We start from the raw sequence: 12,459 nt of genomic DNA on the forward strand, positions 1-12,459 counted from the left end.
CGTGAGGACCTTACATGGGCACTTGATGTTGGCCATGAAGGGGGCATATATACCAGAGAAAGTGGCAAATGGCAGGAATCAGAATTTTTTTTTTTTAGAACTTATTTATTTATTTATTTATTTAACAAATATTTTTTTGAGAGACACATTGAATGGATCTGTACCTTAATGTATAAGGAATTCAGGTTAGACACAGTGAAGAATTTCCTGCCAAAACTGCAGTGGAACAGGTGCCTGAGGGAGTGAGTCAGTTAAGTTGACTACAATAGTGCTATATAACAAATCATCTAAAATCTCAGAGGTCACAACACTTATTTCTTTTTTATTTTTTTTTATTTTTTATTTTTTTTTATTTTATCATTCATTATTTTTTATTTTTTTTTATGATGAAAAATACATTTATTTTTTAATGTATACATGTACACTGATAGTCCGACAGAAAACTTTATGACTCCGTTTGCTATTTCAGTGGGACTTTTGCTGCTGCATCACTGATGACAGAGATTTTACATCAGGTTTATATTTCGTGACCTTCAGAGATATGCACGAGCTACTACTTTCTTTTTTATTTTATTTTTTTATATTTTTTTATTGATTAAGATATTACATATGTGTACCCTCTACCCCCCCCCCCCCCGCTCATCCCCTCACACCCCCCCCCCCCGTTGTCCGTGTCCATTGGTTAGGCCTATATGCTTGCATATAAGTCCTTTGGTTGATCTTTCCCCCTTACCCCCACCCTCCCCTACCTTCCCTCCAAGGCCCGACAGTCCAATCAATGCCTCTCCGTCTCTGGATCAGTCCTTGTTCATCAGTTTATGTTGTTCATTATATTCCACAAATGAGTGAGATCCTGTGGTATTTATCCGCTCTCCAGTTCCATCGATGCTGTGGCAAATGGTAAGAGTTCCTTTTTCTTCTTCCTCTTCTTAAAGAATACCTTTCAGCATTTCATATAATGCTGGTTTGGTGGTGATGAACTCCTTTAGCTTTTCCTTATCTGTGAAGCTCTTTATCTGACCTTCCATTCTGAATGATAGCTTTGCTGGATAAAGTAATCTTGGTTGCAGGTTCTTGCTATTCATCTCTTTGAATATTTCTTGCCACTCTCTTCTGGCCTGCATGGTTTCTGTTGAGAAATCAGCTGACAGTCGGATGGGTACTCCCTTGTAGGTAACTGACTGTCTTTCTCTTGCTGCTTTTAAGATTCTCTCCTTATCTTTTGCTCTTGGCATTTTAATTATGATGTGTCTTGGTGTGGTCCTCTTTGGATTCCTTTTGTTTGGGGTTCTCTGCGCTTCCTGGACTTGTAAGTCCATTTCTTTCACCAGGTGGGGGAAGTTTTCTGTCATTATTTCTTCAAAAAGGTTTTCAATATCTTGCCCTCTCTCTCCTTCTGGTACCCCTATAATTCTGATGTTGGTATGCTTGAAGTTGTCCCAGAGGTTCCTTACACTATCTTCATATTTTTTGAATCTCTTTTCTTTTTTCTTTTTCGGTTGGGTATTTTTTGTTTCTTTGTATTTCAAATCTTTGACTTGATTCTTGGGATCCTCTTGTCTGCTGTTGGATCTCTGTAAATTATTCTTTATTTCAGTCAGTGTATGCTTAATTTCTAGTTGGTCCTTTTTCATGTCCTCCATGGTCTCACTATACTCCTTGAGGGATTCATTAAATTTATCGGCGGTTTCCATAAAATTCTTGACAAACCTTATAAACGTGGCCTTGAACTCTATATCCAGTCGTCTGTCCTCCTCCGTTTCTGCCAATTGTGACCTGTTTCTTTGTCTCCGCATTTTGGCTGCTTCCCTGTGTTGATAGAGTGGCCCTGCGCGCCAGGTGTCCTGTAGGGCCCAGTGGCTCAGCCTCCCCAGTTACCTGGGGTGGACACTCTTGGTGCACTCTTGGTGCCTTGGTTGTTGTAGGATCACTGGGAGGAATTGACCTCCAGGCCAATTGGCTGTGGGAAGCAGCTGTGTCTGAAGTGGGAGAATGGTCCCCCTCTGACCACTGGGTACAGTGGCTCCTGGATCTAAGGAGGTGCTAATTCAGCCCCTGCCTGAGGCCACACAGCCGGAGCCATGAAGAGGCTCAGCTGTGAAGCAATGCAAGCCGCTGCGGGGCCTTGGGCCTTCTCTTGGAAGTTCCGGGTCTGCCAGGCTGGGCTGTAGTTAGGTACATTCACATGCAAAAGCCTCTGCCGCAGCCTGGGTGGGGCGGGGTCTCAGGGAGTCAAAAGGGCGGAGAAAGAAGCTATGGCTGATTCTCTGCGCCCGGAGTCGCGCGTCTCAGTGTCCCGGTAACGGCTGCAAGCACCTCTGAGGGAAATCCGCCCTCAAGTTCGCCCACTGCCGCCTGACAGAGCAGCCTCTCTCCGTATGAGTCCTGGGTCCCCAGAGACTTCCCAGAACCGGAGTTCAGAGCAGTCGGGAGCTTGTGATTCAAAAAGACAGCCGCGTCCTCAGGTGCCACCCCCTTTCCGCGCGCGCGAGCCGCTGCCGTACCTCTGCACTCAGCCTCCGCAGCTCCTCTGGCTCTCAGCGTGCTTTTCTTTTCTTCTAGTTGTAGAAATTACACTCAGCCAGCCTTCCTGTTGTTCTGGGCGGTGTTTGCTCCGTCCTTTGGGATATTTCTCAATTGTTGTGGGAGGCGACTATTTCCCGGTGTTTATCTATGCCGCCATCTTAGTTTCTCCACAACACTTATTTCTTGCTCACGGGTTTGCAGATTGGCTGTAGCGCCTCTGATCCAGGTTGTAGCGCCTCTGATCCATGTTTACTCCATGTACCTTCTCATTCTGGGGACCCAGGCCAAAGTGACAGGGACATCCTCTTCTCATGGATGACGAGAAACGGAAGAACAGGAATCAGAAATTTTTTATATTAAATTTATTGAGATGCCATTGGTGAATAACAGGACATAGGTTTCAAGGAGGCACATCTGTAACATGTCCTCTCTGTGTTGCACTGTGTTTTGGAAAATGGTGGTTTTCAGAGGCAGCACAGACCAGGCGACCCCTTCAAACAAGCAGGTCTGGATCCCAAGGGGTGAAGTTTCTGCAGAAAGCACACAGGTGGCCTCCGAGGCCAGGTGAGGGGCGTGTGGAGTCCAGGGAGGGCATTAGTATCTCCTGTGGGTTTACCTCTTGCAGGATGGATTGTGCACCTTGTAGATTGATTCCAATAGACTGCATTATCTGGACCCAGAAGATGGGGACTCCATACAGACATGAAGTTCTGTGTGGTAATTAATAAATGAAAACATATTCCATGCAAGTGTAGGGAGGTGTGGACCTGTATCTGCCATGTGGGATAAATGCTAATTTCACCAAAATGGGGAAAGTCAGAACCAGTCACAGGACTCACAGGGGTCGGATGGAAAGGACCACAGTTCAAGGCAGAAGGTCCAGACCTTGTCCCTGCACATGAGCGATGACTCCTCCACCTGCAAGGAGCCGCAGGCAGGTCCCTCAGCATATGTCCCACATTATCTTCCAGAACCTTCCCAAGATCCCCCTCTCTGAACCGTGCATTGTTCCCTCCATGTTCATGTCCTGGCTGCATCCTGGGTCTGTTTCTGGCTGTTTTGAGACCAAAATAGCAGCACCCCAAGCACCACCAGGACCAATCCAGCCACGGCCAACCGGATGGAATTCTCCACAGTGTAGTCTTGTGGGTCAGAGGCTGGAAATTGTAGGCAAAGAGGTCACAGAGGTCAGGGCAGGACAATGTCATCCAGACCCTGGATTTCCACCCAGGCACCCCCTCCCCTTGACAGGCCAGCACCATCTGTGCTGAGCCCATAACAGACAGTGTCTCCTACTCACCACTGTTGGGGTCTGAGTTGTTCTGTGAGGGGCTGATGGTGTCGGCTGCTCCTGAGAACCAGATAGGAGTGGGGCTGTGTGAGGAGTTGATGCCACTCAAGCCCAGTGTCCCAATAGCTCTCCCCTTTCTCATGACCTAACTGCTACCAGTCCCTCCACGAACCCTTTCTCTGCTGGAGAAGGGTCCTGCCTTCTTTCATGGATTCTTTCAGGCTCCCTGGGAATTTTGAGTTTAGACTTTACTTCTGAGTCACTTTCGATTACAGTTTGGCTTTGCCTGGAGAACTGAGGATTGAGCAGAAATATGGGCTCACAATTTGGAAAATGGTGACTATTTATTTAAAATCCTCACTGGGGGATATTTTTTCCATTGATATTCAAAGAGAGTAAAAGGGACAAGGGGATGGGGAGAGAGAGAGAGGAAGAGAAAAACATTGATGTGAGAGAGACACATGGATCATTGTCTCCTGTACAAGACTGACAGGGGCCACAGATCACACCTGTGACTTTTGACTGGGAATCAATCCCACGGCCCTGTATGAGCTGATGCTCTAAGCACTGAGCCAGAGCGGCCAGGGCCATAATTAGTTATTCTAATCTATGTGCTCATTGTGGATATTTTACCAGGGAAGCTAACTCATCTGTGTATGAGAGCTTATATTTTTGCAACAGCGAGGACCCAGGATCCACGAATTTGGTCTCTAATATGTAGACATTCATATATGTGAAACCTGAGCAATTATTGAGCTCTGAGTGTGGACAATTTTATGAATAAAACTACAAAATGCACCTGAAGTCAAATATTAACCATTTTACCCTGTCGGCATAGCCAGTGGTTTAGCGTCGACCGAAGAACAGGAGATCACAGTTCCATTCCTGTTCAGGGTACATGTTTGGGTTGTGGGCTCCATCCCCTGTGTGGGGCATGCAGGAGGCAGCAGAACAATGATTCTCTCTCATCAATGATGTTTCTGTATCTCTCTCCCACCCCCTTTCTCTCTGAAATCAATAAAAATATATTTTTAAAAATTAACTTTTATAGCATCTTTTATAAGAAACTTCATGTTAATAAGAAGTTACTCCTCATAATAAATACATAGATTTACTATAATCCCAATAACAATAAGAATAAATCCATGTTTTTGATGTCATAAATGTTTGCAGGTTAAAATTATATCTGCATGTATTGCCTACATGTTCCCAGCAAAAGAGCAATCATAGAGAAGTATGCACAGAAAATGCAGAGAGCAAACTTGAATTTCACACAGAGTCTGGGCAGGACCCCCTAGTTCCTCATGAGCCCTCCATGGTCCCCCTGAGTCTCTGTTGAGCACTGAGGGCCTGGAGGCCTCCAGTTGAACACAGGGCCTTGCTACTGGTGCCCACAAGTGGGGACACTTCTCACTACAGCAGTGGGGACAGCACCGTCACCCGCAGCAGGTCCCACCTTGGGCAGAGCAGCCTCCTGTCCTGCTCTGAGAAGCTCAGGGACCCCTCCAGTGTGGTGAGGACTTCCATCCAAGGGGCTTTGGAAATGAGCAGCTGAGGGAGTGTCCCCCTGTCCTCTCTCCACCTCTCTGGCCTCTGCTCCTCCCTCACTCTGGGCCCCAACATCTCCCTCTGCCATGACCACCCACCTGTCACCTGCCTCACTTCTCCCTCTTAGGCCTGACTCCATGGGGTGGGGGGAGAATCCTCAGAGACCTTGGAACCCAGTAGTTCCCTGAAATGTCTCCCGGACTCCTGGCCCCGCTCAGACACAAGTCTCTCTCCGAGTGGGGGGTGGTGGTGGGGCGCTAGATCCTCTAAGAGACTAAGAACTCCCTGGGGTGGACAGTGCTCCCTCTGAGCACAGGGGACCCAGGATTGACCAACTGTGGACATGGTCCCTGTTGTTGGGGAGTCAGGGTACCAGAGGGTCTTGGGAAGGAGGACCAAGTGTGAGATTCTGGGGCCAACCCTGGGCTCCCCACCTCACTCAGACTCCTCCTGCATCGGCCCTCAGACCCTCACACTGCCGACCTGGTACCTTCTGGACCAGATGACGGGGAGGGCTAAGCACGGGGTGGAGGGTCTCTGAGTGTCAGATCACCTCTGGGTGATGATCCCCAGAGATCCTCCCTCCCTTTCAAGCCCATAATCCTTCTGGGGACAGGACCCTGAGCTGATAGCTCAGCAGAAAGGGCCGGGGGTTCCTCACCTGAGACCTGGAGCTCCAGGGACTCACTGGGGAGAGACAGCAGGAAGGGGGAGGTGCTGCGTGAGCTGTAGCACCTGTAGGTGCCCCCATGGGCTGAGGTCACAGGACTCATGGAGAACTCCGCCTGGAACTGCTGAGCTTGGTGCTTTGATGTAAGATGCAGGGGTGGACCTGGTGCCCCCTCCTTGGACAGAAGGAACGTGTCCCTCGGGCTCTGGGACTGACACAGCAGGGTCATGCTCTCTCCTGAGACCACCTTGGGGCCTGGATGCACCACGAGGGAGGGTCTGTCACGCAGCCATCCTAGAGAGAGGGAGGGAGGGTGAGGGCTGCTTGCTAACTGTGTTGTGACCTGAGAGTCACCAGGCCTCTCTCTGAGGTCCTTACTCTCTGTCTGCCTCAGTTTCTCTGAGCCTCCCCCCTTCCCCTCCTACCCCCTGCCTCTCTGTCTCTCTACCCCCCTGGGCCCTGCACTGTCATTCTGACCTCGACCCCTGAGACCCCCAGCAGAGCCTGTGCAGACTCTGGTCCCTGAGTGAACCCACTGGCTCCTCACCTTCCACCAGGATGTCCAGGGGGTCACTGGGGGCCGACCACTCAGAGGAGAGGTTGTATCCACCGTAGCATCTGTACCGACCCCCGTGGGAGCTGCTCACAGTGTCCAGGGGGAAGTGGGCCTGAGAGAGCCCAGCCTGGGGCTGCAGGACAAGGCTCTGGGGGAGGTCCCATCCCCCCTCCTTGTGCAGAGCGAATCTGTCATAGCCGACATCAGAGCGACACTGGAGGGTCAGGCTCTGTCCAGAGGCCACGATGGGACCCTGCTGGCTCAGGAGGGAGGGCTTCCCAGACTCACCTGGGGAGACCAGATGTGAGTTACAGGGGCTGCTCCTCCCATAACTTTCTTCTCCTCGCCTGGCCCCCAGGTCTCACTGTCTCTCTCTGTGTCTCTGATCCAGTAGCCCCTGTGCTTCCCTCCCCTTCCCCTCTCACATGGGGCTCCCATCATAACAAAGATGCCCATATGTGACTGGTGCCACAATCCATGGATGGTACAATAATGGGACTCACCTGGGACCAGGAGCTCCAGGGGGTCACTGGAGTTTGAGCACACCTGGGGGCTGTTCCAGTAACAGCCATAGCATCTGAAGGTCCACCTATGGCTGGGGGTCACGGGGCCCACAGGGAACAGGGCCTGGTACTTCCTGCTGGGCTGTGGCTGTGAGTCCAGGGCCCAGGAGAGCCTGTGATCTCCTTCCTTAGTCAGAATGAACCTGGCAAATCCCTGCCCTGAGCCACACTGGAGGGTCACGTTCCCTCCTGAAGTCACGACAGGGCTGGGCAGGGCTGAGAGGCTGGGTTTGCTGTACGATCCTAGGAGAGGAGATGGCAGCGTGTTAAATGGGACTCACACATCCCTCATGTCCCCCAGGGCTGGGCTGTGAGAGGGAGACACCCTGAGAACATACCCCTTTCCTGAGGGCAGGGCCTGAGGCTGAGACCCCTGAGTGTCCTCTCACCTGACATCACCACCAGCTCCAGGGGGTCACTGCGCTCTGACCAGCCCGCAGGGCTGCGATAGTAACAGCGATATATCCCTGCATCACGCTCTGTCATGTGTGTGATGGAGAACTTGGCCTTGTCCCCGGGCTCCAGTAGCTCCTGTCTTTTCCATGGTGCTGGGCTTCCCTCTTTCTCCAGACTGTACTCCTCAGCCCCTGGGGTCCCCTCACACCAGATGGTCACGGGGCTCCCAGAAGGGATCACAGGGCCTGGTTCAGCCCTGATGGTGGGTTTGGGGAGGGGCCCTGAAAGGAAGCCAGTAGCTGGGTTCTAAGACATTCCCACCCACAGCCCCAGCTGTCATACCAGAACCTTCCAAAGTGTTCACCATCTGTCAGCCCAGAATTGCTGTTCTCCATCTCCAGCTGCCTGTGGTGTGGTCCCTCATCCCCATGGAGGAGTGGGACCTGGGACACCTGGGAGACTCACCTGCCTGCACTGGGGTCCTGAGGCCCACACTCAGCCCTGGAAGAGAGTCTCTGTGAGAGATTTGCCCTGAATCCTGAGCAGCACCCTCCACCCCATGAGCCTCCTAAGTCCTGGGGGTCTGACAGACCAGGGCTCCCTTCCCCGCTTCGAACTCACCAAGGCAGAGTAGGGACGTGAGGGTGGGAGTCATGGCGTCTCCTCTCTTTACACCTTGCTGTGCAGATGCAGGAGGCCACTGTGTCCTCTGAACAGACAGACACACAAGGTGTGGCCCCTGGGATGCTAGCCCTGCCTGTGACAGGGTTCTCACCTCAGCAGCCTCACAGAAAGGGGAACATTCACTTCACTTCCCAAAGGCCCGCATCTGGTTTCCCGCATCTATTTCCTGGTGAAGCAGGAAATAGACCCGGAGCCTCCTGAGACGCCCCTTGCAGGGGAGGTGACACAGGGCACGTCCTTCCCTGACAGAGCCTCCCCGACGCGGTCTCCTTCCTCCTCAGCCCGTCCATCAGCACCTCCCTGGGGTCCTCACCATGGACAGTGTCACCCGGGCCCTGGAGACGCTTCAGGAAGACGTGGATCCCTGTGGCCTGCAGATCTCAGATTAGCAGAGACACGCTCACCCTCCAACTGTGCAGTTCAGGGCGATGTCACTGTGACAGTGAGCACAAAGGGGAAATGCTGGGAAATAAGGGAAGGAAACATGTGCCTTTTCTTGGCCCCAGAGTGTGGCTTTGTTTCTATCAGCCACCTTCTTCTTTTTGTTTTTTTCTTAGCCATAGCATCTACAGCACCTTCCTGGGGACAAGCTTCTGAGGCAATTTTCCTCCTCAGTGCCCCTTGTTTCCTGTGTTCAAGTCTCCTCCTCATTCTGTGGTCCAGCCTTCAATCTTTAGGGGACACTGATTTGGGTTGGAGTTCTGATTTTGACTTAAAACAGACAGATATTTATTTATTTGTTTGTTTGTTTATTATTTTTGTTGCTTACAAGTGACCCATTTTATTTTTTTGAAATGCTTATTGTTGAAAGTATTACAGAGATCACCTTTTTTCTCCCAATTCTGCCACTCCACCCAGTTCCTGCCCTTCCCAGGCCTTCATCACCCTATCATCTGTGTCCTTTGGTAATGCATATATGCCTACAAGTTTCTTTGTTTAACCCCTTCCTGACCACCTCCCCCTTCCTTCTGAAATTTATCAGTCCATGTTTCTGGTTCTCCTTTATTCTCATCAGTTTATTTTGTTCATTAGATTCCTTGAGTGGTTATTTTGATTTTTAGATCAATTGTTGCTAGATATGTATTTATTGCCATTTTCTTGTTTTTCTTCTTCTTCTTCTTCTTCTTCTTCTTCTTCTTCTTCTTCTCCTTCTCCTTCTCCTTCTCCTTCTCCTTCCTCTTGCCATTTCATATTGGTTTGTTGGTGATGAACTGCTTTAACCTTTTCTTCTCTGTGAAGCTCTTTATCTCACCCTCAATTCTAAATGATAGCTTTGCTGGGTAGTGTCATCTTGGTTGTGGGTCCTTGCTTTGCATCACTTTGAATATTTCATGCCACTTCCTTCTGGTCTGCAAAGTTTGTGTTGAGAAATCAGCTGACAGTGGTATATGCGGTATCTTGTAGGTAACTGCTTTTCGTACTGCTTTTAAGATTATATCTTTGTCTTTAACCCTTGGTATTTTAATTATGATGTATCTTGGTGTGGGCCTCCTGGGGTTTCACTTGCTTGGGACTCGATGATTCCTGGTCTTGGAAGTCTATTTCTTTCACCAGGTAGGGGAAAATTTCTGTGACGGTTTTTTCCAAAACGTTTTCAATATCTTGCTCTGTCTCTTCTCCTTCTGGCACCTCCACAATGTGGATGATGGTACCCTTGAAGTTGTCCCAGAGGCTGCTTACACTATCTTCATATTTTTAGATTCTGTTTGCTTTTCTGATTGGGTGTTTTATACTTCCTCATATTTCAAATTGCTGATTTAATTGTTGGCATCCTGTACTCTACTGTTGAATCCCTGTAAGTGATTCTTTATTTCAGTTAGTGTATGTGTAATTTCTGACTGGTCCTTTTTTGTGTCTTTAATGTTCTCACTAAGATTCTTTAAATTCTCCTTAAGCCCCTTGAAGCTCTCATTAAGATCCTTGAGCAACCTTATAACCATTGTTTTGAACTCTGTATCTAGTAGTTATTTTGCTTCCATTTCCTTTTTTTCCTTTTCTGGAGATTTCTTTCTTTCCTTCATTGGGGACATGTTTCTTTGTCTCTGCATTTGGGCTGCTTCCCTGTGCTTGTTTCTATGTATTATGTAGAGCTGCTATGTGCCCTATAATTGGTAGGGTGGCCTTGCATAATAGGTGTCCTGTAGGACCCAGTGGCTCAGCCTCCCCAGTTACCTGAGCTGGGCACTCTACATGCACCCAAGTGTGGGCTGTGTGCACTGTCTTGTTGTAGTGGAGCCTTGATTGCTATTGGCATTGCTGGAAAGAGTTAACCTCCAGGCCAATTGGTTGTGAAGACCAATTGTGACTATAATGAAGGAGCTGCTGTTCAGGAGGCATTCCAAAGGATCAGGACTTGCTTTAGTGGGGCTTTGGTGCTCACTGAGTCTCCCCTTTAATTGTGTCTCTGGTGGATGTGTAGAGTTGTGATCTGGTATTGTCTGAAGTTGTTCACTGGGAGCAGTGGCTCTGGGGCCTCCAGAGGGGTGTAAAGTCAGGCACTGCCTGGGACCCTTGACAGGAGCTACAGCATGATCTGTAGATGGCTGCTACTTGTGTTGGGTTTGGAAGTACTCAGAAGAGGCAAAGCCGGGAAACGAGGCAAGCCTTGGGTTTCTTATTGAGTGTTATGGGGCACAAGGACACCAGCTGCTGCTTGTTTCAGAGACTTTAAGAAACTCTGAGTCCTGAGCCAGGACAGGCCATTCGTATGGAAAAGCTGCTGCAAACACCTTAGGTGGGGCTGCAAAAGGGGTGGAGTGGGGCTACCAGGAAAACAGTATTTTATGAAATGTTAAAGGGTCTTCTGGAAGAGGAAGAAGAAGAAGAAGAAGAAGAAGAAGAAGAAGAAGAAGAAGAAGAAGAAGAAATAAATATGAGTGATAAAGTGGCTAAATACATATCCATCAAATATTGAATCGAGCCAAAACCGGTTTGGCTCAGTGGATAGAGCGTCGGCCTGCGGACTGGGGCGGGGTCCCAGGTTCGATCCCATTCAAGGGCATGTACCTGGGTTGCGGACACATCCCCTGTGGGAGATTTGCAGGAGGCAGCTGATCAATGTTTCTCTCTCATCGATGTTTCTAACTCTCTATCTCTCTCCCTTCCTCTCTGTAAAAAAATCAATAAAATATATTTTAAAAAATTGAATCGAAAGATCAAAATAAAATAAGAAACTGAATGAATACAAGCTCATAGATTCAGAGAATAAATTTATTCTCACCAGATGAGAGGTGTGTGGGGGCTGGGTGAAAAAGGTGAGGGGATTAAGAAGTACAAATTGATTGTTACAGAATAGTCAAGGGATGTACGTATAGGAAATATAGTCAATAATATTCTAATATCTATGTATGGTGCCAAGATGGGTATAAGATTTATCAGTATGACCACACTGAAAATTCTATAATGTCTAATCACCATGGTGTACACCTGAAACTAATATTGAATTGTGTGTCAATGGCAGTTGAAAAATTAAAAAATGATGAAAAAACTTAAATTAAATGTCAAAAGCTACTTATAAAAAAACTATACTTAAATAAATGGTGGAAACAATGAAAATGTTTTAACTTATGACCAAACATTAAAAGATTAATGGACTGGCTCAAGGGTTAGATCAAAGAACACCTGCCAGCAAAACCAGATGTATGCAGCCATACACTCTTATCCCAAACAAAATAATTAAAGGGTATGTTGCATGAATAAGGAATGTGTTGTCATTATTCAATAAAATTAGCTGATTGCTAAGTAAATATTCAACAATATGATGCAATAGTGTGTTATAAAATTCATTTTAGTTTTTAAAATACTATATTAAACAGACACTCATCACATGTCCTTGAAATACATAAAGTCTGTACATAATTGGAGACTCGATTGAACATTTATAAGACAAATGAAATGAGTGAAAAAAAATTTTATAAGAGCAAATGCCTGGTCTAATATGTACAAATTATTAATCTCTCCCACAAGTGATATCAAAGCATTCCTTTGTGCACCACATCTGGATGGGTTGGGAGTGTGGTCTTGTGTTTTCATGGAAACTGTGCCCCAACTTGGAGTAGAAACCATCCTCACACATCAGCTAGAAGGGACTTAGGAGCACTGTGGGGCTATCAGTGTGGTGTTAAAGGTGTCCAACGTGGGCTTGTACTGTTTTGTGAAAGTCAGTTTGTGTATCGCTTCCCAAGTCTGTGTAAGGACCTTACATGGGCACTTGACCTTAGCCATG

General features: G+C 48.0%; 1 protein-coding gene across 1 annotated transcript; it reads right to left on the reverse strand.

Annotated features, from left to right (window-relative positions):
• Positions 1–1,389: 1,389 nt before the first annotated feature.
• Positions 1,390–8,205, reverse strand: LOC308530710 (leukocyte immunoglobulin-like receptor subfamily A member 6; the record flags this gene model as incomplete). Its single annotated transcript, XM_081107398.1, has 7 exons — positions 1,390–3,683; positions 3,827–3,877; positions 6,027–6,329; positions 6,583–6,879; positions 7,095–7,397; positions 7,544–7,831; positions 8,172–8,205. The coding sequence occupies 7 exons, from the start codon at positions 8,203–8,205 to the stop codon at positions 3,547–3,549; spliced, it is 1,413 nt and encodes a 470-aa protein (XP_080963524.1). The 3' UTR covers positions 1,390–3,546.
• Between the last annotated feature and the right edge of the window lie 4,254 nt (positions 8,206–12,459).

Source organism: Myotis nattereri, assembly GCF_964212035.1.
Source record: "Myotis nattereri genome assembly, chromosome: 15".
NCBI lineage: Eukaryota > Metazoa > Chordata > Mammalia > Chiroptera > Vespertilionidae > Myotis > Myotis nattereri.